Source organism: Sturnira hondurensis, unplaced genomic scaffold, assembly GCF_014824575.4.
Source record: "Sturnira hondurensis isolate 20B ecotype Veracruz unplaced genomic scaffold, ASM1482457v3 Scaffold0022215, whole genome shotgun sequence".
NCBI classification, from domain to species: Eukaryota; Metazoa; Chordata; class Mammalia; order Chiroptera; family Phyllostomidae; genus Sturnira; species Sturnira hondurensis.
Genome location: NW_028094846.1, coordinates 11924536 through 11952205, shown reverse-complemented (window position 1 = coordinate 11952205; position 27670 = coordinate 11924536). Strand labels below are relative to the sequence as shown.

Below are 27670 nucleotides of genomic sequence, written 5' to 3'. Positions count from 1 at the left end.
CTGATATACTTCCTCTCTCCCCTGCACTCCGCCCCCGCTTGCCCTAATCTCTCTGTCTCTTTCCTTTTCTCTCATGGCAGGGCTCTGCGTCAGTTTCCGAAAGGTGGGGACATTTCCTGACGCCTTTGCAACACTGGGAAGCTGTCTTAAGGGAGGCTGGACCCATTCTGAGAGCAAGGCCAGGAAACCGAAGGCCAGGGGCTGCCGTGCTGGGGAAGGGCCCCGCTCACCCTCTGCCTGCCTCTGGCCAGCGCGCTCAGCCCCCTGGTGTCCGCCTGACCATGTCTCTGGCTGAGGCCATCAGCCTCTGGAATGATGGCGTGCTGGCAGCCGACAAGAAGGACTGGAAGGGAGCCCTGGACGCCTTCTCTGCAATCCAGGACCCCCACTCCAGGATTTGTTTCAATATGGGCTGCATCTACACCATCCAGGAAAACCTGGCTGCGGCAGAAAAGGTGAGTGAGTGGAGGGGCCTTCCCCCCGGTCCCCAGGGCCCCACACAGCCTTTGAAACCATCTGTTCCCAGCCCTGGCTGCCCTGGAGAAACATCCTGGGAGCTTTACAAGCACAAAAGCTGCCCAGGCCCCACCCACAGGGATCCTGATTTAATTGGCCTGGGAGGGGCCTGGGAGCCCTTCATTGTTAAAAGCTCCCCAGATGGTTCCAATGGGCCAGCAGGCTTGGAGCCACTGTGGGTCACGCTCTCCTTTCTTCTCCCTCTATGAACCACACCTCATTCTGGAATGTTCTCCAGCCCCCTCATGGAGACGCCCCTGGTTATATTTTCTTCTGTGAACTCCTGCTGGCCACGCACAGCCTCTGTGTCTCACCGCCTCACGCCTGGCGCTAAGGCACCTCTTTTTGGCTCTGCAAGACTTTCACTCATGGGGTGAGCTTTGTCTGCCCAAGAGGTCGAAAAGAGACACTAAAGTAAGATAGGTGGCACCTGTGTGACAATTCATCTGTGTGACACTTATCTGGGGCACTCTTTTTAAGGGTTTTGAGGCTGGCAGAAGGAAATCGTACCGTAATTGATTGATTGATGATGTCTGCTGGGGGCATCGTTTTCAAGTTTTTTCTCTCTCTCACGTTCCCAAGCATGAGGCTGAGCATTCAAGCATCATCTTTTGCGGGGGCGGCTTTCCTCGCAAGTCCCCCCGCGTGCCACGGATGAGAGTAAATCTGAGACATGATGTGATTTGCTTGGGGAGGAGAAGTGGCCAGTTTCCCCAAGGAAAAAGGCTGTGAGCAGCGGCCAGTTTCTCCGAGAAGAAAAAGGCCTCGAGCCCCTTCCTCCTGGGCCTTTTATTGGGTTGTAATACACAGGAATGCAGGTCGGCAAGGATCAAAGAAATCTGAGGGCTTAGTCTGAGTCTGAGTCTGTCAGGAACAGAGTTTTAGGGTTTCCTGCTCAAACCCTTAACAGATGAATGAAAGCACTCTGAGCAGAGCAGATTTCACAGGTTTATCAGGAAGCCTTTGTGATGCCAGATTTTCCCCCAGGGCACGCTCTAGCAAGGCCAAGAGCTGCACCCCTCCGCATCAGCCATCAGGTATTCAGGCTTAAGGGGATTAGAGCCAGGAAGTGCTTCTCCCAGAGGGCATGGGGACTTGGGCTATGTCAAATAGGGAAGGAGGGGGTGGCAAGAGTCCATTGCTCCCTGTCGCAGCCCCCCAAGTCCTTCCATGAAGGCCTCCTAAATGATCGAGTCTGGCTTAGGTTGCCACCCCGCTGTGAGGGGTCTTACCCATCATTGACTTCCGACCAAGCTTTGGGGGCAGGGAGAGGAAACTGAGGCAGCGTTTGCTACCAGAGACACGCTTTGTCTCCTGCGGCTCGAATTCCAGAGGTTGTCCCTCACCCTTAGCCACAAGGGGTAGAGATACAATCCCTAGAACCTGGCAGAGCGGTCTGCGACAACTTTTTGGATTGGTTATGGGAAGCTAGAAAGGGTGTGGAGTCTGGAAGCCAATCTAGAGTCAAAGCCGAGCTCTGGACCTTGGGTCTTCAGCAACTCATGTTAACTTCCGGCTCTAAGAGTCTCAGAGGGGGTTGAACATCTTGAGGATTAAGTGAGACACCGCCTGTTAAAGTGCTGAGTCACTTCACACCAGAGTCTAAGCGTTAGTTCTTATTTTTACCTTTTAGCCAGTCTTTGCAAGGCCCTGGGGACAGATGGCTGAACACCCAGTCCCCTTAAAGAGCCAGTTCCTCCCACAGCCATCCTCACTGTGACCAGAAGTGAGCAAAGAGAGTGAGGAGAGAAATTGCCTGGAAGGACCCGTGCAGATTGATAAGTCCATCTCAGGTCCACAGTGGGCAGGAGCACGCGAGGGCCCCCACCTCCTCTCAGGGCCCTGCCAGGGGGCGGAGCAAATAGCAGCACAGATTCTGGGGGCTGCTAGAGGCCAAGCGCACACTGCGGGGGAAGCTGTTCTGCGGCAGCTAGGCTGGCAGAGGCTTGCGGCCAGGCTGTGCTGGCCCCCCTGCCCTCCAGCCCACAGACCCCGCGGCTTCCTCTCGCCGCCCTGGGCTTCTCCCTGCTGTCTGCTGCTTCTCTCTCTCACTCTGCCTTTCTCTGGTTTCCAGCATGAGCCCTTACTCCTGGCATTTTATATGCACTTTTTAATATTACCCTCACCAGAGGACATTTTTCATTGCTTTTAGAGAGAGAGGAAGGGAGGGCAGACAGAGAGAAAGAGAGAGAGAAGAGAAGAGAGAAAGAAACATCAATTCGTGGTCCTCTGTACACACCCCGACCAGGGATAGGCGTAGGGGATGACCCTCCAACCAGCTAAGCCACCCTGGCCAGGACTATTTGTTATTATTCTAATTGTGTAATACTGACATAATAAATCTACATAATGAGTATCTAATACTGTATACGACATTTTCATTGTTTTCATGCGTAATTGCTTCTATTACTTTAATCCTGTTGGTAAAGGTTGAAAGGCAGAAATTAATATACCATTCTACCGAGGAGAATACTAAGGTTACAGTAGATTAGGTAACCTGCCTCTTGGCATGCCACCAGGAAGTGACAACACAGGGTGCTCTGACCCCAGTGTCACTGTAAAGACACCAACGATTCTCGAGACCCCTCCTGCCTCACCCTCTGGCTCATGCCTGGCTCCTTGGCCACCAATGGACCCCCCCTCTCTGCAGGCCTTCTCCAGAAGCATCAACCGAGACAAGCACCTGGCCGTAGCCTACTTCCAGCGAGGGATGCTCTACTACCGGATGGAGAAGTAAGTGGCCCAGGGTTGCACCAGCTGCGGACATTCACAGAGAACCCAGGACGGGTCTTGGTGCTGCTCGCCTGTTTGAGAAGCATCCTCCCAGCCTCTGGTGCGAAGCATGAGTGGACCTGCCCTGGGCACAGTGACCCAAGAAATCAGCACGAGGCCCAGGCAGGGAGGGCAGGCTGGCCACCCCGTTAGAAATCAGCCGTGTCAGAGCTCGCAAGGAGCCTGCATAACCATCGCAGGCCTGGCGTTCAGCTGGTGTGGCACCCCACGAGCACCCCTGATGGGTCACAGCTGGACGATGCGGGTTGTAAATTGTTGGCCATCCAGGGGACACCCCTGGGGGTCCCCTATTGTGAGGTATTGAACTGTCACACAGCAAGAGTGATTGTGAAACCACATCACATTTTTCCATGGTTTCTGCAGACTGTCTTCAAAAGCCTAGTTTAACCCATATGGTGAAATACTGTTCAGCCAGTAAAATGAGAATACTAACTATTTGCTGGACATGTGTAAGACTATATTGATACAGACAAGTAAGTAGCATATATACTCACATAGAAAAAAGTTCACAGTGGATGTTAAGTTCGCAGCATAGGTTTCAAACAGCGTGGACAGCACAAGCCCCCTTCTGTTTCACAGAAGAGTCTGGAAGGCCGTAGACTGAAACCTTGCCAGCAGTTCTCTCTGGGTGGTGACGTTATAGGGATTTTCATTTCCTTCTGTCAGTCTGTCTGTGCTTTTGGCTGTGTTTACAACCACCACAAAATAGTAAAAAAAAAAAAATAGAAAATCACAGTTAATCTCACTTTTGTTTCCCTCCCCCAAGATACCCCAGTAACAAACATACAAATAACAAAGGGAAAATATTCTTCTAAGCATTACCTTAGAATGTTGTAGGGGATGGCCAGCCTTTGCAGAAATTGTTCATTCCATTGGCGGGCGCAGCTGTAGAAAAGATTTCAGCTCAGGCTAACGGAGAACTTTTCGTGAACATGGTCAGAGTGTGGTGTGTGTGTGTGTGGAGGGGGCGCACACGTGCACCCGTAGTGGGTGAGGCAGGGCATTGGTGGGGCACAGAGGAGGCTGCAGAGAATGTCTAGACATTGGGGAGGGGGCTGGTCTGACCGTGTGCAACCTTGCAAGGCTCCGATCCTAGGGTTTGGTCCGAATCCAAGCCGGGTAAGCCAGTGTGCTCAGCCGTTGCCAGGGGCAACTACAAGAAGCCCAGAAGACTTCCAAGATGTAGATGCAGTCAGTTACCTGAATAAGAAAGGGAAGTCAAGTCATCCCAAAAGAAAAACCACACAGAGGCAATCTGGGGAGAGAGAGCCTGGGCCTGAGGTGCACAGGGTGTGCGGGGCAGCCTGAACACAAATCCCCCAGCTGATCTTCAATCGTAAAAGACCAACTTGCAGGCCATCCTTTAATGAGCTCTAACAGCCTGTAATGAGGAGAGATACTGTGAAGAGGAAAGACTCCCAGAAGAAACCGCTATATGCAAATGCCCAGAAGTCCCTGGGCCTGCAAGGCTTGGATTTTGAGAGTCAGAAAGATCTGGTTTTATCTAGAAATAAAACGCAGAATGCAATTAGCATGCTGTGAATAGTAGTTCAATCTGAGAGCAAAATCTACGAGATTTTGCAGTTAATTCAATAACAGTCTGTTGAGGAAGCCATATACAGGAGGCACTGCTCCCCACCTGAAGCTCTACCTGAAACTCCTCCTTCACTTTTGCTACTTCGTAGACACCGGTGCCCTCCCCCGCAGGCCCTGCTCCTGACCACGCCCCCTTGCATCACTGTAGCAGGGGCTGTGAATGGCAAAACGCATGAGTTATCTTCCCAGCAAAACACACAGTGTGTGCACAACTTTACATACAGCTTCGGGGGGGCGGTGTCCCCTGAAAATCCGTACATGAACCCCAGGGATCCCACCTTCTCCCGCAGCGTTGGCCTCCATCTGTAGCCAGCTGGCCACTGAATCTCTCCCTGGGACCAACCCGGGAGGTCTCTTGGTCCTCCACCTTGTCAAGTTGACCTCTGAAGTCTCTCTTACACGCTGCCATTCTTCTCCACCCCCACCAGCTCTACCCTGGTTCAGATCCCCTGGTCTCACCAGGACTGCTGTCATCACTTCCGAATGAATTTCTCAGCCACCAGCCTGGTCTTGTCCACCCTTATCCTAGACTGGTCTGCTTTAAAAAAAAATTAATGTTATCTGCTTAAGAACATTTGGTGACCCCATTACTGTAGGGGAAAGGCCAAATGTCCTCACCTGTTCCTGTGTGGGCCAGCCACTGCCTGCCCACTCCTGCTCCCTGGGTTTGCCTGGCCCCCAAGGGGGCGGCCACTCTCCTCTGTGCCTCCTTTTAGAAGAACACCTGTCAGCCCTGGCTGGCGTAGCTCAGTGGATTGAGCACGGGCCTTCGAACCACATGATCGCGGTTCGATTCCCAGTCAGGGCACATGCTTGGGTTGCAGGCCAGTTCCCAGCAGGGGACTCACAAGAGGCAACTATACATTGATACTTCTCTCCTCCTCTTCCTCTCTAAATATGAATAAATAAAATCTTTTTTAAAAAAAAAGAAGAACGCCTGTCTTCCCGATGACAGATATTTGCCAATATCTAACACAACAGATACTAGGTATTTGTCTCCTTCGCTACTCTGTGAGTTTCTTGAGAGAAGAAATCTTTACTTGGTCACTCTCATGTTTCAGCATTGAGTATGGCCGTTAATAAATGCTTATTAAATGAATTAAACCAAAGCGAGAAAAACATAGCTTCTGCTTTGCAGGAACTTATTAAAAGGGGGGAACAGGTCAAGAACACCCATAACCCTCATGCAAATCAGAAGGGGGTAAGAGCTGTAGGAACTAATTTAAGAAAAAAGGCCAATGGGGAACTGGAAAACTGACTTCTTAGGGAGCCGGGTTAGGAATTCCCCCAGATTGCGGCAAAGCTCTTGTGAGGGAGATAAAGCAATGGGGATTTTATCTCTTTTTTCGCCACTTTCACATGTCCTGCTGCTCTCCTGTCACAGCAGAGTCCCACAGAGCATTGTCAGGACGCATGTCTGAGGAGGCAGGTGGCGTCTCGGGTGACCACGCCAGACTGTCTCATTTCTCCGCCCCCAGTCTGCTGTCTGAAAGGGGAAGGAAGTTCGGGGTATTTCAGGTCCTGGGCCTCATGAACCTGAGGGCTATGATCGTAACCGTAACCGTGAGACCCTTTAGATGTTACTGGCCCAAAGAGGTAACGCAGCAAAGTCTTTGTCCTGTAGCCTTTGAAACCGAAAACCGTGATCCCCAGCCCGGTCACAGAGGTGTGCGACATTTTGACTCTTTTCGGCAGCTAGAACTCTCTGTTTTAAAACTGTAGACTGTGGGGCACGGGTGGGACAGGGACAATCGGGAACACAGCGGTTACTAAGAAACCTTTCCAATTAGAAAAATGAGAGTTATAAACCCTCTTGGGCTCAGAGTTTGTGAAAAGCCAGCCAGCTTTCCCCTGCCCCGGCCTGTGGGTGAGCAGGGTGTGGCTCAGATCCAGGACAGCTCAGAGCCCAGCAGGAAGCTGCCAGCACCCTGGCCTTCCAGGGACACCGTGCTTTCCAAATGACACAGAAGAGAACTGAAGGAGGGCTGGAGGGGGCGGGAGCTGCACTCCCCAGGCCCACCAGCAGCCAGGGCTGCCCGCTGTTGTGGAATTTCACACTGAGCCCACTCAGGCCCCAGGCAGCGGGCAGCAGGCTGTGTGTCAAGTGGGGTGCCCCTGGGGTGCAGCTCCCGGGAAACAAGGGGGGCTGAGCAGAGGCCAGCAGCGAGCAGCCAGGAGGATGCTTTTAGAAACGCGCTTAAAACCTGACATTGACAGAGTGCACCCCACCAGCTTTGAACACAAAGCGAGCCCTTTGAATATCAGTCATTTGTGGGTTCTTTCTCTCTCCCACCAGGCCCAGATCTTTAGACATTGTGACGGGCTGGAGGATTAGGAGAAGGATTTTGCTGGGGTCATTCAACACCAGGAGGCGCGGGCAGTGTCACCGCCCAGCTGAAATGCATCTGCCTCGCCAAGGCTTTTGCCAGGGGGGCAAGCGGAGTGCAGGTTAATGCTGTCGGTACCTGGAGTGTGCCCTCTGAGCGCTGAAACTGTCACGCGTGCAGACAGGGCACGGTTCCGTGGAGCTTCGTGTGCCCGCCGAACAGGGTGCCTGCATTTCGCCTGCCCCTTCTTCTTGGCTCAGTGAGTCAGTCCCCGAGTCTTCCAGCTTAGAAAGAAGGTACAGAGATGCTTGAAAGAAATGTGCCGAGACCTCTGAGTGCTTCCTGCTTCCTAAGGAATGACCTGCACGCTTTTAATGGGGACTGCACTCGTCTCTAGGAACAAGGAGGGTGTGTTAGAGAAAGCCCTTCTCCTGCTCCTCCCATGACTGCTGCCGCCACTGCTGCTGCTGCGTGGCTGACTTCAAACCCAGGGGTGACAGAAAGCCCAGCTCCTCCTCCAACCACCTGGGGACACATCTCTTAAGACTCTCTTGGCCTGCCTGCCCTCCTGGTCAGCTCCACACGTCCCTGAGATCAGAGTTCCAGCTTCTACAACTGTACATTTTGATCTCCTGATAATACATACAGTCTAGAGTATTCAGGAAGCATGGACCAGATGGTTGGCATATGAATTTAATTGCCAGGCTTTTAGAGCTGAAAGTAATAATAATAATCATAATAATAATGTCAATGACTATGTGTGCCAGGCACAGTCCTAAGCACCTGAGTGCTTCGCTGCACTTAGTTCTCTCAACCCTGGGAGGCACTCACTGCTGCCGTGCTCTGTCTCTGAAGACGAGGAAACAAGCTTAGAGGAATGAAACAACTTGTCCTTGGTCACTAGACAGTAGATGGCAGAGCCGGTAAGGAAGTCCTTGTGGTTTTTGATTCCAGAAATAGGATCCGGGACCACCTACTGCAGGCTCCTCGCATTACAGGCTCCTTGAATACAAAGTGCTCCTGGTACACAACACACTCCTTATATTATGGACCTAGACCCTGAGGCTACGGAAGTTAACTCCCCAGGGTCTCCCGGGCAGGGGCGCAGCGAGTGGCTCTGGTCCCAGTCTCCCGGCCACTGTCCCAAGGCGCCTCACGACACCATACCACCTCCTGCAGGTCCCCCGCAGCCTGAGTCCAAAGTCCAGGCTTGCCCCCAAGAGAAGCCACACGTGACAGCTCTGGGTCAGAGAGTGGCCTGGGGACTTGTGGTTCAGGTGCCCTGAGGGAGCCACAGCCAGCAGCCAAATGTGTTCCTTCCAGGCCTGGGAGAGGGGGGGAATGGGGAGGGTAGGAATGGGGAGGGTAGATAGCTTTTTGTTGCTCCCTCCACCCCTACCGCCCCACAGACTGAAGCCCAGGGATGGCTCTCTGCCACTGGGGCAGGGAGGTCAAGGGCAAGCTGAGGAGACATGGTGCAGGTCCTGCCCATGTGTCTGTGGGCCCTGCTGATGTGACTAGCCCCCTTCTCTGCCCCTAAACCCACAACAGCAGCCCTGATACACCTTGAGCTAGTCAGCACGAGGCCAATCCAAGAAAGTACTGCGCGATTCCAGGAGCAGGGTCAGAAATGCTGTTGGCTCAAGAGGTGCTTTCTTTTTCCCAGTATGTGGAGGAGGAGGGAGGGGAGAGGAGACTAAGCAAGCCACAAAACCAGGAGCTAAACTGGACTCAAAAGAACCAAGGAGATAGCTGGGGGGCAGGAGAGGGATGTCAGCAGCTGTGGAAGGGGCCCCTCCATGTGTCCCTGTGTCAGGGAGGCTGGCCTGGCTTCGTGCCCGGGATGGGGAGTTAACAGCCCTCGGAACCACCTTGCAGGGACCCAGGGCCTGGCAGGTGCTGGCTCAGCCTGGAACTCTCAGGAGAGATCCAGGCTCTTGTGCAAAGCGACAAACCTGTTGTCAGAAAGGTGGGCGTGGTATCAAGTCAACAGAGAAGGAAATCCCTCCAGCGGCCTGAGACTTGGGGGGGTGTCAGACCCCAGGGGCACCTCACACACTGAGTTCTGTAGAAAGCTAGAGCTCAGGGTTGGCAAAAAACTGGAGCATGAGAAAAGCTCTTGTTCCCGTGAGACCGATGGAGAAAGGAATGCGCGCACACACATCTTACCGCACAGTTTTTCCTCCGTGCCCTGGACTGGTTTACCCTCTCCCTCCATCCTGCAGATATGACCAAGCAATCAAGGACCTTAAAGAGGCCTTGACCCAGCTTCGAGGGAACCAGCTGATAGACTACAAGATCCTGGGGCTGCAGTTCAAGCTGTTTTCCTGCGAGGTAAGGAGGGGCAGCCTGGACACATGAGCTGGCCTGGACACATGAGCACTCACCGTAGCTTGCATCACTCGGGTTAACAAGCTATTTGCCCAGCGTTACGCTAACAAATCCGGATCATGGGTTCACTATCCTTACAGGGCCAGCCATGACCTTGCTCAATTCCCAAGTTACAGACCACGCTCTTGGCTATTAATGGTTCTGGCCTCCTGTACTCGGTTGGTACCCATGGAGTGAGGATAATTTGGCACAAATCTGTCCCCTCTCAGTCAAAGAACAGCTCCGTGCACATATTTAGGAGAGGTCCCCATAGAAGGATAACATATTTTCTACATTACTGAGGAGGAGAAATATGACTGGCTTTGATTTCTCAAGTTAGTGTGCTTTTTCCAACCTACACCCCTCTTCAACCTCCAATGTCCCAGTAGCTTTGAAAAGTAAAATCCCGCCCTGGCTGGTGTAGCTCAGTGGATTGAGCACAGGCCTGCAAACCAGAGGATCGCGGTTCAGTTCCCAGTCAGGGCACATGCCTGGGTTGCAGACCGGTTCCCTGCAGGCCAACTCCCAGCTGGGGACACACCAAAGGCAACCATACATCGATGTTTCTCTCCCCCTCTCCTTTCCCCTCTAAAGATAAATAAATAAATAAAAAAAATATTTTTAAAAAAAGAAAAAGAAAAGTAAAATCCCTGCAAATATCGTAGAACTTTATTTCAAAGAATCGCTGAAAAAAGTCCCTTTGCTTTGGTTTCCCAGGTGGGAGAAGCCAAGTGTCCCCATGCAGTCCTGCTGCAGGCTGGCCACTTCCTCCACTCGTCCCCATGTGGAGAATGGGGTTTAGCAGTGGGGAGTCCTGCCATTTGGCCAGCTTCTAGAGTAGGGTTTCTCAATGGCGGCCCTTCCGGTATGTTGGCCCGAACAACTCTTGGTTGTAGGGGGCCGTCCTGGGCATTATGGGATGTTTAGCAGCATCCCTGGTCTCTGTTACCCCCTACATGCCAGTCACACCCCACCCCCAATGTGACAACCTAACTCTAGGCATAACCAGTTGAGAACCGCTTATATGGATCAAAGGGCTGGGGGACCACGGAGCTCCAGAGTGAAGGTCTTGAGACCATGGCAGTGAAGCAGCCTCCCGTGGGAGGAATGTTCCTCCTGGAATTGACATTGAAATGACCCTGGGACAGGAAACGCGGGCTGTCTGGGCCTCTCTGTGAGGGAAGCTGGACTTTCCGAGGCCGAAGGCCCTTCTTCCACAAGGGCCCCTCCAGGCACCTCCCTACTTCTAATACGATGCCTGCCTTCCACAGGCTGTGACTCTGGCTCTGAGAAGTCGACCATCCTTTTTGAAAAGAGGCCAACCTTTTCCCGTCAGGGAGCCATAAACACCTGATGTGGCAAAGGTCTACGGAGAAGGTGGCCCTGAACTGAACAGGAAGCTTGAAAGGGCTTTGAGTCATCCTTTCTTCCCCCTGCACGCGGTCAAGGGTGGGCTGGCCCCCAAGTATGCACGTGGGAGGCAACCAACCGCTCATTGAGGCTCAAAGTTGGTTTTTGTTTTGTTTTGTTTTTTAAAATCTTGCTGATGCATCTGCAAGATTCGATTCTATGTGTAAGTTGTGAAGCGTAATAACCAAACACCCACTCACGACCCTACCACCCAACTCAAGACCTGGAAAATTATAGCCGTTGGATGGATGGGCTGTTTCCTCCAAGGTGAGGCGCTGTGCTGGGCTCATGCCGAGTCCCTTTCCGACTTCTGGCCATACCGTGATAGAGTGTCCTCGTTCCTGGCGCCTGGCTCACAGTCTTGCTAGTGCCGCATCCTGGGCAGGGTCCTGTGGGTGTTGGTGCAGGACGCTGTGTCTGGAATCCTCTTCCTCCCCACCCCGCACCCGCCCACTCCCTCAGCCTAGGTTCAGAGAGGCAGGAGCAGTTTTGAGAAGCCACACACATGTATTCATTCCCGGCTCTTCAAGGGGTCTGGAGCCCATCACTCTTCTTGACACTAAAGCCACACAGTAACTCTTGTTTCCTCCTGACCTACCCAGTTGTCCAAAAACTGTACACCATGCAATTGGATTAGTGCATCACGTGAGGTCCACTTAACACCACCCTGGTGCTGTGCATGACTCGGTAGCAAGATCGACGGGGTTGTATTCCAGACATTCCCAGGAGAGCTGGGAAAGGGAGACATGTTGCCAGGCAACCTTCCAAGGGCACCATGCAGGCTCTTTCTTGGCACCCAGATGTGGAGCAGCCTCCAGCTTTACGGTGTGGCCTGTGCTTTTCTAGGTCTTGTACAACATTGCTTTGATGCACGCCAAGAAGGAGGAATGGAAAAAGGCTGAAGAGCAGTTGGCATTGGCTATGAGCATGAAGTCCGAGCCGAGGCATTCCAAAATCGACAAAGCCATGGAGTGCATTTGGGTAGGCGGCCGGGGACCCGGGTGGTGAGAGTGTGTCACTGGACTTTTATTTGTTTCAGGGGTTATTTGTGCAGGTTGAGAAACTGTAGAAGTGGTGCTTTTCCTTTCTCTGGGTCCTGGGTAGCACCGATCTGGGGGTAGAAGTCCAGGCAGGACCTTGGATCTGGAAGTACTAGGAAGCCGAGGCCTGGAGTACAGGACCTCAGAGCACTGCCTAGGGCCACCCCGCCCCCACCCCAAATCCCATTTGGGGCTCCGTGGCAGCAAAGGAGAGCAGGAGGCTGGAGGCTGGAGGCCAGCATGGGAAGGCAGAGGCTGTGCCTGCCGGCTCACTGTGAGTCCTGGCAGCCGGGCACTGTGCCAGGCACATGACCTCTCTCAACAGAAGAAACGCCTTGGTTATATGAACAAATGGTGAAAAGCAGCCTTTGCTTGTCCAAGCACATTTGGGATGAAGCTCGTTTTGAATCGGGTTTTTAAAATGCCAGGAGCTAGGAGACGCAGGTCAATCTTTCCATGCCTGTGCTACAGACACTGGTCCCAAGATAGCACACTCCAAGCCCCGCCCCCCGCCCCGTGGGGAGGCAGTGCCTCCTGCGCTGTGAGTGGCAGCCCCACCCAAGCCGCACAGAGTGGGAGAGGAGTGGTTCCCCTTCGAAATGAGGGTGCTGGGCAAACACCACCGACAGAGGTCCACACAGCCTCTCAGGGGAAAGGTGGGTTTCAAAGTCACTTTTGTCACTACCACAGACACCCTGGAACAGCAGCAAGTTCCGTCCTTCCCCGTTTGGAAAAAGTGCTTTGGTGAGGGGCTCCCAGGGGGCTCTTGCATGCACCCAGTGAGGCAGGCAGGACAAGCCTCCTTACCTGCCCCTCACAGGTAAGGAAACGCTGCGCTGTCTGTGTCACAGAAACAGAAGCTGTACGAGCCGGTGGTGATCCCCGTGGGCAGGCTCTTCCGACCCAACGAGAGGCAAGTGGCCCAGCTGGTCAAGAAGGACTACCTGGGCAAGGCTACGGTAGGTGGATTTCTTAGCGTCCCCTGAGATGTGGGCCATGTGGAGCACCGTGGGAGGGGCTCAGGAAAAAGGGCTCCCCCACTGTGGTTCTGCCCTGGGCTGGCAGTGGGAGACTGTTTACAGTGCGGCGGTTTGGTGGAAAGATGCTTCTAGTTTACTTTCTCCGGGCTCCTCTCATCCCTCCCTTCCACTCTAACCCTGGGCGAGGGCTGACTCGCAGGATGCTGCGTCTTGGGGACTGAGCCGGTGGAAGGAAAACACGGCTCTGAGGCGCTCACTGAATGTGGAGAGAACATGTCAGGGAAACGGACCAGCATGGCATCTTCTTGGCTTCATGCTTCCTGTGGCCCCCACTTCCACAGCCCTAGGACTAGACTGGAGTCCTTCTGAGCCTTGGTCTTGGTCTTAGACCCTTTCAGGAATGATCCACAGTCAGTCAACAGCCCTCTTCCAAAACTGCATTTGACTTTGATGCAATCGTAGGGCCCAAGTGGCCTACCGTTGGGGGAGCTGGTTCTGGCACAGCAGAGACTGGGTTAGTGGAAGCCCCCACTGTCCATCAGCGGGTGAGCGGATAAGCAGAGTGCGGGATAGCTGCACAACGTAAGATACGCACCGATAGGGGTCACAGCTTGGATGAACCCTGAAAGGATTACCCTAGGTGAAGGAAACGAGACACAAGAGCCGCATGTTACACAATCCCGTTTATAGGAAATCTCTGGAAGAGGTAAATGCACAGAGGTAGAAAGCGAATCGGTGATTGCCAGGTGCTAGGAGGAGAGGGGATGTGGGTGTAATGGTACAGAGTTTCTTTGGAGGGGCCGGTGAAAATGTTTCAGCACTAGACGGATATGGTGGTCACACGGCATCGTGACTGTGCAAAATACCACTGTGCTGTGCACTTTAAAATCGTTCATATTAGAGCATGTAAACTTCACCACAATAAAAATGTCAAAAACGAGAAAGAGAGAGAGGGAGGGCCCTCTGGGTTAGCGGGGGTGGGGGGTGGGGACCGGTTTCTTCAGTTGCTGAAACTTCCAACACTGAGGGTCAGCCCTTCCGTCCCCAGTCACTATGCACTTCTGGAAGCAGGCAGCAGGGACAATGGACCCAAGGTGTGAGAGCAAAGGGGAATTGATGGGGGAAACGGTGCTGGCCGAGCCCTCACGCCCTCCTTCCTCCGTTTCAGGTGGTGGCGTCCGTAGTGGATCAGGACAGTTTCTCTGGGTTCGCGCCTCTGCAGCCACAGGTGAGGCGGTCCTGCCTTCCCCGTGTGGACCTCGTCTCCGGAGCTCTCTGTGTAATGTCCAATGTGGGGAGACACATGTCGGCGGGGCGGCCTCAGTTTAAGGGCTCCTTCAGCTGACCACTCAGGGCTGCCAAGGATGCCTGCCCGCCCTTTGTGGTCCGGGGTCCCTGACTGGTGGGAAACGGAGCGGTCTGAGGCTTCGCCAGCCTCAAGTCCTCAAGAGTCCAACCCTCCTGCTTTCCTCCACCCCTCGATCGCCAGCCTTCGCCTTCTCTAAGTTCTGAGAGCTGTTGACGCCTCTCCTGGAGCCTGGGCTCTGCTCTCAGAAAATGGAAACACAGCGAGCGCAGGATTTTGAACACTTCTTCTTGGACCCAGGATAGCGGGGGACTCCCATGGGGGCTGGGGCCTGAGGCCGGGAGCTCTCCTGGCTGCATCCATCTGCCGATGACGAGCGGTTCCCTGGGGAACACAGGGAGGGTGCCCGCAGCCCATGCTGGGCTCAGAGACGTGGTTCCAGAGGGACTGGATGACAGGCGTCCAGAAATGCGAAGGCACGAGGCACGGCTTCCTCGGGAAGGGCAGAGGGTGAGACAGGCCAAGCGGAATCTGAGCGCTGTTGCAACAGAACTGAATGGGCGAGAGCGTCGCTGCGCATGCGCAGGGGAAGGGGTTCCGAGCCGGGGCACCTCCACTCGGGTCTGCGCGTCCCTGGGCACTCCGGAGGGCAGCAGTGACAGCCGGCCAGGGTCCGAATGGTGACTACTAGCCCAGAATGTGACCAGTGCTGGGGCTCCAGAGTGGGAGATGCACGAAGCAGAACAGACGTCCAGATTCTCTGATCTTGTTTTCACACTAACTTGCCAAGTCCCTTGGGCTTCAGAGCCGCCCAAGGGCTCCACGCAGAGAACATGCCACTCGGGGTGAAACGGGAAACACGCATGGAAAGGAGGCTGTTGCCCGGCCGGTGGGTCCTGAGTTGGCTTTAAACACCCACAGGTGACATGCGATATGGCAGACGTGAATTACAGAACAGAGCTTTTGGAAACTGTCCTAACAGAGGGACAGAGCTCAAGGTCAAAAGCATCCTCCAGACGCCCTGTGGCCCTGGGACAGCTAAACTTCCCCAGGAACCAGGTCTGGCTGAAGACCAGTTGCTGCCACCNGAAACGGGAAACACGCATGGAAAGGAGGCTGTTGCCCGGCCGGTGGGTCCTGAGTTGGCTTTAAACACCCACAGGTGACATGCGATATGGCAGACGTGAATTACAGAACAGAGCTTTTGGAAACTGTCCTAACAGAGGGACAGAGCTCAAGGTCAAAAGCATCCTTGAGACGCCCTGTGGCCCTGGGACAACTAAACTTCCCCAGGAACCAGGTCTGGCTGAAGACCAGTTGCTGCCACCAGTGAAGCCTGTCCCCAGGGGCCTGGTGGGAGGTGCTATTTTCCAGTGTTTCGTCAGGGAAACCCGTGCCCTCTGCCCGGACGGAGTCCTCATGGAGCTGCAAATGCGGTCTTTGATTTTCTGCCCTGGGAAGAAGGCTCGAATTACCATTAATCATCTCTTCTCTCTCTTTGCTGTCCTGCCCATCTCGGTTCTTCCTGAATGTTCAACAGGCAGCCGAGCCCCCACCCAGACCCAAAACGCCAGAGATCTTCAGGTAAGTTCAATGCAGATCAGTGGGCAGAACTGCCAAGCTCCAAGCCTGGGCTGGTGGCAATAGAGAGGGTGGAGAAAGGGAATCCGGGGTCAGGGTCTCCTCTGTGCTGAGACTGACCCTGGGGGGCCTGGAGACCAATACAAGGTGTCCCTGTGTCCCCGTGACAATGAGCATGCCACCATGTAGTGAAGCATTGTTGCTGAACAGCAGGAGTGTCCCATGGAACACTGTCCCTCCCTCCCCGTGGGCTGGATGCTGGCCGGGCCTGTAGAGCAGAGGCCGAGCTCGCTGAGCTGGGCGAGCAGAGCAGGAAGCTGGACTGACCTGTCCTTGCCTGTGTGGCTGTGTCTTTGCTCCCTGTCGGCACAAGTTTTCTGAAGGGGAAGGACTCAAGAAAAAGAAGTCATTCTTCTGTAAGATGAGAAGCAAAGAATGACCTAACCTACAGCTTTCTTAAGAACTGCCTTTCATGGAAGAAGCTTGCCTAGCTCCCCACCCCTAAAAAGAAGGTGAAGGCAAGCAACAAGAGTCCCCAAGCCAGTATACAAGTGCAGGGCCTGGAGCAGCTCATTCCTACACTCTGTCTGGGGGGGAATCTGTGCCCACTGTGTCTATTTAGACACATGGGCTGGAAACAAAATGCAGGCAGAGGGCCAAAGGGCAGTGGGGAGGGGGAAGGACCCAGTGGGCCTGGAGTGAGGGGAGGAGCATGAAGCCACAGCGGCCACCATGAAACTAGCCTTGAAGTCACATACTGCAAAGCGCCCCAGCGCCTTCAAGAGCAGAGGAGGTGCAGAGGAAGTGGGAAAGGGGAACCGACCTTGCAGAACTCAGCCCACACATCCCCTTCTCCTCACTGTGTCTCCTGTAGGCACTTCCACCCCCTCCTGACCCCACCCTGGCTCAGGGGCCTCCTCCTCTCTCACCCCCGACTCATCTCCTCGCCCAGCTGGCTCTCACCTGCAGACTCACCTGCCCAGCCCAGCCTAGCCCAGACGTGGGAGCTGGCCAGGCACACCCTTGGGCCTTCTCCATAGAAGGGGTGGCAGGATAAAAAAGAAGGACCTCAAGGCTTCTGTATCTACATTGTTTTCTTTTATTCTTGTTCCCCCGTGTATATGGTTAGAAAGCAAGTTCATGTGCGGATCCCTACTGCGTCCCCTCAGGAGCCTGGGGAGGCAGGCGCCCGCTCAGGGTCACAGAGGCAGTTCGACGTGGAGTTAGAGGGTGTCTGGAGCGCATCTCCCGGCTCCAAGTCCACTGTGCTTGTCCCATAGTGGGAGGGGGTGCGTTCCAGGGCAGACAGTGGACAGGACCTGTGTCTACCCCTCAGGGCTCTGGAAGGGGAGGCTCACCGAGTGCTGTTTGGGTTTGTGCCCGAGACACCCCAGGAGCTCCAGGTCATGCCTGGGAACATTGTCTTTGTCTTGAAGAAGGGCAATGATAACTGGGCCACGGTCATGTTCAACGGGCAGGTATGCAGAAGCCCCAGGGGTGGTTGTGGGGCATGGGATCCTGGCAGCAAATGGCAGAGCTTTCTGAGCCCCCGTGTCTGCTGCCTTCTTTGCAGAAGGGGCTCGTGCCCTGCAACTACCTGGAGCCGGTGGAACTGCGGATCCACCCTCAGCAGCAGCCCCAGGTACTGTCGCAATAAAGCCTGACCCTCCACCCCCCCACCCCAACCACTGATGGACCACTCCACCATCCTGAGCCCTGATCAGAAACACTTGCTGTCCCTGAGCCCGCCTCTCATGGTTGGACCTCGAGAACTGGACCTGGGATGCAGGGAAAGGCCCAGATGTGCTGAGTGGAGGCATCTTCAGGACCTCCTGGGCCCACTCACCTTTGTGATTCCTCCCGGTCACGAGTGACATGGATCCCAAAGCCCGTATTATATGAAGGTTAGGTCTTCCCAGAAATGCCCTCTTCACCTGCGCTGACTGGTGAAATATCATTTAAAAAAAGACGGCGACAAAGAGGTCTGCTTTAGAGCACTGACCGCATAGGCTTTGCCCATCACTGCTTCTGAGGCCCCCACCACCCCCTCCATTACCCCTCAGTGCCCTTCTGCTGGGCCTGGTGAGTGGACTTTGTCGGATCTGAGCAGCCGTGTAGGTGGCTGGGGGCCACAGAACCAGGCGTCCTTTGTGGGCTTGGGCCTCCCTGGTCAGAACCATGACATCCAGATGACTTGAAAAGGTTTCAATGCCTTGCAAAGAGAGGTGGGGCTTTTCCTTTGAAGAGGCAAGGTGTGGCGTGAGGGTGAGCTAAGACCAGAGAGCGGGGTCCTACCCTGCCCCATCCTCTTGAGGATTTTCAGTGTGGCTGACCCGGTGATCTGGCAGCAGGGCCTCTGGGAGGGGGGCTAGGATTCTGATTGCTACTGTGGTTTGCTTGCACCAGGCCAGACCTGCCTGCCCACTGCACCCACACTTTCCTCCGTCTCCCCTGGATGGCGCCACCACCCAAACTTGTTGGAAGTCATTGCATCTGGCCCTTTTCCCTGGGGGTCTGCAGGGCCTCCCTCCACCCTACTCTTACTCTTGCCCAAGAACTTCGTCAGGATGAAGGTTCTCATCGTCTTCCCTTCCTGTCATCATCCCCCAGGAGGAAGCCTCCCCGGAGTCTGACGTCCCGGCTCCGCCCAGTTCCAGTGCCCCTGGAAGGCCCCTGCAGTTGCCAGGTTAGTGTTGCTGGAACAAGTTCCCAGACCCCAGGGGAAGGAGCACCCCAGGCTGCTTCCAGGAAAGGCTGGTTTCTCCTCCTCTCAGCAAGCCAGGAGATGACCACACGGCCCCAGGGGGCCCGTCTCTCCTGCACCCACGACACAGGCAGGAGATGCCCCCGGCCCCTGCTCTGGAGCACCTGTGGGGCCTGGGTGAATGTAGCTGGTTTGGGGGTGCAGAGAGCATCCAGACTCGACTAGCACCAAACCCCTCAGTCAGAACTGAAACCATGTCCCCAAAGTGGCTCCTTCCAGAGGGTTGGTGGAGCTCTGTTACCTGGAAAAGAAACTGACCGACAGAGCCCTCAGGGTCAAAGAACCGAGGGGCAGATGCGGGCAGGAGACTCTGCCAGGAACGCGCTTTGTGTCTGCAATGCAGTGTAACCAGATTCTGAGTAGGTCTGGCAGACAGGCACCAGATAGGTGGTGTATCCAGATTCCAGATAACTGATCATCACGCCCGCCCGGTCATCAGACTCCCTGGGTGATCCCTATACTTGTTTTTATTTGGTAAAATGGCTGAAAAGTTGAAAATATGGTCCACAAAAATACCAGGATACTTTTCACCCAAATTCACCAATCGTCAATGTTTTGCACCATGTGCTTGTCCTGCTCCGCCCTCTATATACCAATATTTTTTCTCAGTGGCCGAGCCACAAGTTCCTGATTGCTGACACTTTGCCCCACACTTCAGTGCGTGTCTCCGAATAACAGGAATGTTCCTCTGCGTGACCCCAATGCAGTCGTGATACCTAGGACTGTCTAATATTAGTACTATAGAACGTTTAGCATATATTCAAATTTCTCCAATCATTCTCCAAAGCGTCCTTAATGTCTTTCGTTTTGTCTTTCTAAGGGGCCTATCAAGAATCTCCTATTAACCTAGGAAGATCAAGAATATAAATTCCTAGGCCTTCGGTTCTGTTTTTCCAGGACTGAAATTAAGCTTAGGAACCTGGATTTCTAGAGAAAAATAAATTCCCGAGTGATTTTAATGATCAGGCTTGGTTTGAAATCAGTGATCTGTTTGGGTCCTGAACCCCCTACAGCACCTTTATGCATACTTCTCTGGTATAAATCATAAGGACATTGCCCTGTTAATACACTATCACATTAAAAACACGCACGCAAAAATAAAGGATAAGGTAAAAATAAGTGGGTCCACCAATTCTTCTTGTGGCCCCGGGCTCATCTCACGTTCCGTTGGTCTTCGCTTCGCCACCTGTGGGTGTGACTGGTCTTTGGGGCCCCTGCTAACCCTGTGGGTTGGGAAGGGTGGGTGGTCCTTTGGTAATTACCTGAACGCCCCCTAGAAGCCCAGCCAGGTTCCTCTGTGGGCTCATGGCTTTGCTCTTCACAGCTCCCCAGGGTGAGGTTTCCCCCGCAGTAAGGTTAGTGATGCCCCAGAGGGGAGAGGGTACCGAGTCGGGTGCCCTGTCCTGGGAGGTTTCGTCCTGTGTACGGAGGAGCCTGGTCAACAGTGTTCATTCCTCTTCTTTTTTCACTCCTTACCCTCTCCCTTTAGGTCAGAAAGAAGAAGAGCCCAAGGTAACCTTTTTCCCTGATGCTATTTAAAGCGGGAGAGAATGGAAGAGCTTGGCCGTCCGCCATGGGCACGTCTCCCTGGATGATAGAGTCCCAAAGAAAGGGTAGACCAGTTGCCACCGTACTCACAGTCCACGAACTACAGGCCCCTCTAAGCCCCCCCCCCCCACCCGACACACAGTTCCCACTAGTCCATGGCTGATGGGCTGGATCTCATGCAGTAGGGATCCCCATCCAAGCAAGAGTAGGGCCGGAAGACGCCCAAAGACCCTTAGTATTACTTTTTGGCCTCGCCCCTGGCTACACACAGTACTCCTTGCACTACCAGTAAAGCCGTGCTGATCCAGGATGTTGCTGGAGGAAGCCTCAGAGGCTCACGGGCTCCCTGTGCTTCCTCTCCCTTCAGGAAATAAAGCTCAGCGTCCCCATGCCCTACACGCTCAAGGTGCACTACAAGTACACGGTCGTCATGGAGACGCAGCCCGGCCTCCCCTACAGCCAGGTCCGGGCCATGGTGTCCACGAAACTGCAGCTCTTGCCAGAACACACTAAGCTGAGGTGAGCCCCATGCAGGTAGCAGTGAGGGGACAGCTGGGGACTTGGCGCTGGCCTAGAGGCCAGGAGGATGGTTTTACACTGAAGCTCTCTGATACGGTGCTTCCTCCTTATCCCCACCCAGCTATCGGCCCAAGGACAGCAATGAGCTGGTGCCCCTCTCAGAAGACAGCATGGAGGCTGCCTGGGGCCAGGTGAAAAACTACTGCCTGACTCTGTGGTGTGAGAACACAGTGGTGAGTGCAGCCGGCCCAGGGCCACCTGGGGGGGCGTTTCTCCTGGGACACGTCCTGAACGGCAACTCGAGGTTTACCAGGCACTCGTTTCATTCTGGCCTCAGTTTCAGGGGAGGAAACGGAGGTTCAGAGAGGTTCTGAGGTTCAGAGAGCATACGAAGCTGGTGAGCAGCGGAGCTGGGGCACAAACCTGCTCTTTGGACCCCTTGGTGCCGCTTCCACCTTATTGTGCTACCTTTCCATACAGCAGCTCTGCCCAGGTTGGAGCCAAATGCACCAGGAAACGAGCCCTTGTAACACACAGTACAGCATTCAGCCTCACGGTCTCTGATGCTGATTTCTCAAATCCTGTGATTCACACCTCCAGACACTGAGTCCTTCCTCCACATTTGTGCGACTGAGATGACGTTCATGGTCATGGTCTTGGACAATCGCAGGGCACTGTGCTGCGGTCCTCAAACTTTAGCAGGGACCAGAATTACCCACCTACAGGTCTTGTTAAGGCAGATTGCTGGGTCCCACCCCCAGGGTTTCTGACTTACCAGGTTTGGGAGGGAGCTGTGAATGTGCATTTCTGACACAGTCCCCGGAGTTGTGGGTGCGGGGGAAAGGGTGTTGGACTTCGCTGGAGACCTAGGTTTACCACTGCATTGTCACTCACTGGCGAGTCGCCCCGTCCCTCCATCTGGAAAGAAGTTATCAATAGCGCCCACTCTATCTTTTTGGGATGAATTACGTAAGTTTTCAGTAAGACTCTGGGACTACAAATGGCCCTGCAGACCTTCAGCTTTGTTCATCCAGCCATCCCGTGTCCGTGAAGTACGTTAGGTCTGTGCTAGACACCGCCCCCAAACCCGCCTTTGCAATCACGTCACACGTGCTGTCTGACATTTCACTGACCACACGCTTTAGCAACGACGTTCGCCGCTCACTGCCCAGGGAGTGAGGAAAACTAACAGGCTGTTGCTGTTTCAGGGTGACCAGGGCTTTCCAGATGAACCCAAGGGAAGTGGCACACCTGAGACGAGTCGCCAGACCTCAGACCCTCAGTTTAAGGAGGGCAGCCAGGTGGTAGCCCTCTTCAGTTACGAGGCCTCCCAACCAGAAGACCTGGCATTTCTGGAAGGGGACGTGATCCACATTGTAGGCATGGGTGAGTGCTACTCCCGGGGGCAGGGGTTAACCTGGAAAACACCCGTGCAATGTTTGGAAACGTCACCCTAACACAGAAATAGAAAACAGAATCCAGCATCAACACCGGGTGTCGCTGGGGGCGGGTTCACCTGTGCTCGACGGTCATGAGATGGTTTCACTCACCCAGTTCCTCACGCTTGGACGTGATCTGGGGATCTTGTGGGAATGGAATCCAATCCTAACTCGGAGTTTGGGTGGGGTCTGAGACTTTGCATTTCTAACTCGCTCCCAGGATCCAGGACAGGCCAGTGCTCCCCGTCCATGGCCTGTGCTCTGAACAGGAAAGCTCGAACGGGCTGCAATGAGAACCACCTTGGGGGAACTTTAGAAAACACCCTGGTGCCCAGCTGCCCACCCCCCCCCAAATTAGAGTGGTTTCCGAGCCAGGACCCAAGCACCAGGGCCCTGTGTCCGATCTGGAAGGGGCACATCCGAAGACGGACTGTACTGCTTGTGGGGTCTGGTAGATGGGCTGTGGGGCAGGTCACCCCTACACTGGCTGAAACTAGCAGAGTGAACCCCACAAGCTACTCATCTCTCTGGGTCTCCTTTTCCTTAGTAAAATGGGAATATCTACACCTGAGTTATTATGAAGTCCAAAGGATAAAAAAAATATATATATATGTACACACACATACATGTGCATACATCCTAGTACAGTTCCGGCACATTAGTAAATAAAATCCTTGTTTTGCAAAGGATTTGCAAAATCCTCACCAGCTCCAACTCCCACCGTGGACTGTCTACTTAGTAGTGACCAATCATGATCAATATTCTTCGCCAGTGGCATGTCCCTTCCCCGAGGTCAAAACAGATTCCCCAACAAAGTTCAGATAAAACCCTTCTGTTAAAAAATGCTACCTAAAGCTCATCGCTCAGTTTCTTTCATCTCACTTCCCCCTATGAAACATCCCATTCCTCCTCCCGCATCTCACTGCTCCACCGCGTTCCCCGCCCCCACCCCCACCCCCCACTCGGGCAGCAGCATGGAGCCAGCCAAGTCCCACGCTCCCTCTCAGCTCCAATCACTGTCCGCCACGGATTTCTCCACTGGCACAGCGGGGGTGCCGGGTGGACCCACGACCCGTGGGGACACCCGGACGAGGCCACCCTCCCAGCGCGGGTCTTGAACCCCCGTCTCTGCTCTCCCCTCCCTCAGTGAACGAGGACTGGCTGGAAGGGGAGTGCAAAGGGAAGATCGGCATCTTCCCCAAGGCTTTCGTGGAAGACCGGGCCCCTGTGGACCCAGACAGCACTCCCAGGGGAGTCTAGGACGTCTTCTGACCCAGAGTTTAAGGAGGAAAGTGCCATCCCCCTCGCAAGACTGAGGATGCCCCCGCGGCACACGGCGCCAGGACCCTCGTGGTTTGGAAGTGTTCCCTCTTCCTGTCCAAGTCGCACCCATCAGACGACGATGAGAATTTAGGAGGATGAACACTTGGGTGGGGTGGGGGAGTGGCTGGACAAGTCTCCAAGGACATGAGGGGGTCCTTCCAGGGTGCTGGTTGCTTGCTCTGAGTGCTAGCTGCCCAGGTGTGTTCACTTTGTGAGAAACTCAGCGAGTTGTACAATGATTACTGGTGCATTCCTCTGTACATGTGATAAAAATAAAAAACCAATGCCCTGGCTGGTGTAGCTCAGTGGATTGAGCACGGGCCTGCGAACCACACAATCACAGTTCGATTCCCAGTCAGGGCACATACCTGGGTTGCAGGCCAGTTCCCAGCAGGGGACTCATGAGAGGCAACCATACACTGATATTTCTCTCCTTCTCTCTTTCCCTTCCCCTCTAAAGATAAATAAATAAAATTTAAAATAAAGTTAAATAAATAGATAGATAAATAAATAACCAAGACGGCCAGAGTGCCAGCCCAAGGCCCAAATGGAACTTGCTCCATTCCTGTACCACACATCACAGGCCCCTGGGGCCTCCAAATGACTCAGGAGGCAGACACGCAAAAGCAACTGTTCTGTAAGTCCCCCCCACCCCGGGGGAGGGGTGCAGGGAGCGTAAACAGAACCTGCACTGAGTTGGGTTCCCCTGAAGTCATGAGAGTCACATCCCTTTGTACCTTCTCGGAGAGTAACATTTGTTAAGAGTTTAATGGGAATATCTGCCACTAACATGTAACTGATCAGAAGGAGCCCGACGGGGCGGCCAGCTGGTTAACAGCACCCTATTAGCTAACATTTTACAGTATGTGCAGTATGAACATAGAAGGCGGTCTAGGACGGTTTTATTTTGGTTGTCATTTCACCGAATGGCCTGGTTTTCAGAGTTAACTTGGATGAAGGGTTCCACAAACACTAGACCTTGATCCCCCTCCCCGCCCCTTCTTATAGGGTCCACAGGGCGCTGTGACAATTTTTCAGTGTGCACCTGCTCCTGAGACAGGGCGAGTGCAGACTGCCGCTGCCCCTGGGCCCCCTGGACATGACTCGAAGAAAGTCAAACCCAAAGCCAAGATCAGTCATTGCTGGTGCGGCTGCTCAGACTCGGTGGCGTCTGCAGGCCAGGAGGGCCGGCGCTCCCCACAGCCTCACCAACAGAGGAGACAAGAGAAATGGCGGCTGTGTGAGCTGCTCTGCATAAGCCAATGCTTTACTAAATGAAGCAATTCTGCCGATTTCCTCCCACCCACCCCTTTCCAAACTAATGTATACTGGCTTGAAATGCTATTAAAAACAAACACAACCCTGAAGCGTGTTTGACTTTGGATCATCTTTGCTTTCCTCTAGGTGACTTCTGAGCAGTTTTGGGTCTTGCTTTCTAAGCTGGGTTTTCTTTTAGGGTAAAAAAGAAACCATTTACGCACAGGTCTGGTTGGAGAGAACATGGTTTAATTAAAGGCAAAGCTGATTTCAGCAGCTGCAGGTCTTGCACAGACAGACCAAAACAAAACAGAGAACCAAACCAAATCGAAACGCAACACAAAGGAGGTTTACTACACAGAACCAGCTTCTGACCAAGACTCCCCTCCCTCCCGACTCCACGCGGGGGTGGTAAGGCGAGGAAGGCGCCCCCAGAGTCAGAAAACATTCCGGACACCAAATGCTCGTGCAGAAGGGGGGCTGCGGAGGGGTGGCGGGTGTCCCTGGGAGCGGGTCGCGAGCCTGGCCATCTGGTCAAGGGTGCGCGAGTCAGCGACAGGTCACACACTGGAATGTGGCAGCTGCCTGAATGCAGAGCTCACACGGACAAGGCGGGGCAGGGGAGAAGGGCGGAGGTGTGGGAGGGAGGGGCCGGAGAGAGGTGGGCACAGGGAAAGGGCAGGGGAGAGTACAGAGGGTTTCATATGCCCCCGGGTTGGGGGGTGGGGGTTCACCCTTTCAGACCTTCCCCCCAAAAGAAACAAAAGAACCCAAACACCATGTCAAACTGAAAGAGCAATGATGTACGCACACGGGACTCCAACCGCCCTCTCTGAAGAGCAATGAGCGTGGATCTCACCCCTTTCCATCGCTGGGGCTGCCCAACCGCAGGGCAACCGGGGCTCCCGGACGTGCTCTGCTCTGCAGCGCCCCCCAGCTCTCACAGCCCGCCCGACTGCGCACACCAGACACACCACTCTCCCCTCTGGAGAGCAGGGGGTGTGCGTGTGCCACACACTCACACGTGCACATAGAGGCAAGACCCCCCAAAATAAACCCTACCACTAAGCACAGCAATTGAACATTTAGATTGTTTCCATAATTTCCCCTTAAAATATCATTTTCCAGGAAATGACTAACAGAAATGCTGTCCTTCTGTTTCTACACAAGAAAAATTTCAGTCCTCTTTCCTCCTAATAAATACCAGATAAAAGTTCGTTTTCCTGTTTTCTGCTTCTTCCAGAATGGACCTCGTCGTGTTTTCTTCTGTGTATGACGCACGTGCGTCCACGCTGCCTTGCGTTTCACTCGGACAGTGGAGGCTGGAGGCTGGGGGCTGTGGCTGGGCGCGGGCCTGGCCCCTCCGTGCCGCTCAGGCGCTGCTGCTTCCCTCCTCTCCACACTGTCTTTTGGGCCCCAGCGGCTCGGCCCCACGCTGTCGCTCCTCGGTGTGATGTTGTGCACGTTAGGAACAGAAACAATTACTGGCGAACAGCGAAGCGTAGAAAGGGATGGAGCAGGGAGGGGAGGAGGGGGTAGTAAGTATGACAGGGGTGCAGAATCCAACCGAACAAAAATAACCACACTGAGAGCTTCTACCTATCAAACGTCAGGCCACGAATGGACTGGCCCGCCTTCTGCGACACTGCCTGCCCTGCTATCCCAAAATGTACAGGAACCGAAGACGTCCACTGAAAATCCTGCAGCGGCCACCCGCTGGTCCAGCCCAGCACCGCCCACACTGCATCCTCGATTGGGACTCGAGCACCTACAGAGCGAAGGGCGGTTCCTGCTGGAGTCTCCGGGCTAGAGGAGGGCCTCCCGGGACCCCCGAGTGGAAGGCGAGGCCTGGGCTCGCCCTGGTGGGACACTTCCACTGGCTGAAGAGGCTTCCCCACCCTGTCACCACCAACCGCGCACGGGAGCAGCGACCGGGGCTCTCCTCACTACACACTGACTAGAAGCACGTCTGTGTGTGGAAGAATTCAGTGTGACTTGTTACTACTGAGAGAAATAACAATAATAAAAGATGTTGAGGAGTAATTTCAACTATATTCTCAGTCAGCAAAGCAATCATTAATGGATTCCTATTTTATTCCCCAAAGAGGAGAAAAGGACTGAGAAGTTCCCATTGGCTTCTCCCACCTGCCTTCCCTTCTCAGCTTTCACTTCCCACGTGGCTGGGGACATGCACGATGGAGAAGGTGAGCAGCGATGCTACCAGGTAACTGAGCGAGACAAACAGCAGTTCCTCTCCCTCTGAAGGCCCCGGGGGGCGGGGGGCGGAGAGTTCCCGACGGTGTTCCGTTTTGTTGCACTGCGGACATTTCGTGCACACTCAGCGGGCCGGTGGGACACTTACACCCTCTCGACGGCAGGGAGCAGAAGAGAGGGCTGCCACCTGCAGGGGGCTGTGTGGGCCAGGCCTGCATGCCCAACATGCCATGGTTTATGGAGCCTTCGTTCCCAGGGTCGCCACGCTGGCCTCAGTGTGGAGGGTTCATGGTGCCTTGTCCCCGCTGCTGTTTCTGCTTCTGCTGCATTAACAGCTGCTCCAGAGCGGAGGGTCCAGGATGCATCATGGAACTGGACCAGATGGACTGAAAAACAGCCCACAGCTCGTCAGCAGGGGTCAAGGCCTGGCTGTCCGAAAGGGCCTGGTTTTCAATCCCAGCCAAATACAAAGGCATGACGTCCCAACACCCCCACCCCCCAAAAACATCCCACATTTAGAAAAGGGCATTGTAAGACTGTCTTAAAGACTAGATCCCATTAAGATTTAGGACAGAGAAGCTAAGAAGTATGTTTTATATTAAGTCTTTTTACTAAAACACAGCTCCCCGTGGAACCACAGAATATTTACTATTAGACACTGCTCTTTTTCTTGTTTAGAAAAGGCTT

At 54.1% G+C, this 27670-nt stretch overlaps 2 protein-coding genes across 8 annotated transcripts in view; one reads left to right on the top strand and one right to left on the bottom strand.

The window, feature by feature from the left end:
* The first annotated feature begins 48 nt into the window (after positions 1–48).
* Positions 49–23785, top strand: NCF2 (neutrophil cytosolic factor 2). 2 transcript variants are annotated; one of them, XM_037035077.1, is made up of 15 exons: positions 49–455; positions 3167–3249; positions 9458–9566; positions 11859–11993; positions 12904–13011; positions 14201–14260; positions 15879–15922; positions 17256–17397; positions 17493–17561; positions 18530–18605; positions 20173–20195; positions 20599–20750; positions 20872–20983; positions 21959–22136; positions 23337–23785. In XM_037035077.1, exons 1-15 carry the CDS (start codon positions 282–284, stop codon positions 23447–23449), a joined length of 1578 nt encoding a protein of 525 aa, XP_036890972.1. In that variant the 5' UTR covers positions 49–281; the 3' UTR covers positions 23450–23785. The 2 variants fall into 2 exon arrangements, with proteins under 2 accessions (XP_036890972.1, XP_036890971.1); XM_037035076.1 differs by lacking the exon at positions 3167–3249 and having other exon boundaries at positions 222–455.
* Positions 23786–24996: 1211 nt separating this feature from the next.
* The window catches only part of SMG7 (SMG7 nonsense mediated mRNA decay factor), a 68013-nt gene continuing 65339 nt past the window's right edge, over positions 24997–27670 (bottom strand). For all 6 annotated transcript variants that reach the window (XM_037035280.1, XM_037035283.1, XM_037035284.1 and 3 more), the window contains one exon: positions 24997–27369. In XM_037035280.1, coding sequence (XP_036891175.1) covers positions 27256–27369 — 114 coding nt within the window. In that variant the 3' untranslated portion in view covers positions 24997–27255. The remainder of the gene's footprint in view (positions 27370–27670) is intronic.

Excerpts from the sequence above, each read along its gene's own strand:
- NCF2 (XM_037035077.1), top strand. The coding sequence starts at position 282 with ATGTCTCTGGCTGAGGCCATCAGCCTCTGGAATGATGGCGTGCTGGCA. Across the intron at positions 9,567-11,858 it reads TCAAGCTGTTTTCCTGCGAG|GTCTTGTACAACATTGCTTT; the intron begins GTAAGGAGGGGC and ends GTGCTTTTCTAG. Across the intron at positions 22,137-23,336 it reads GATCCACATTGTAGGCATGG|TGAACGAGGACTGGCTGGAA; the intron begins GTGAGTGCTACT and ends CCCCTCCCTCAG.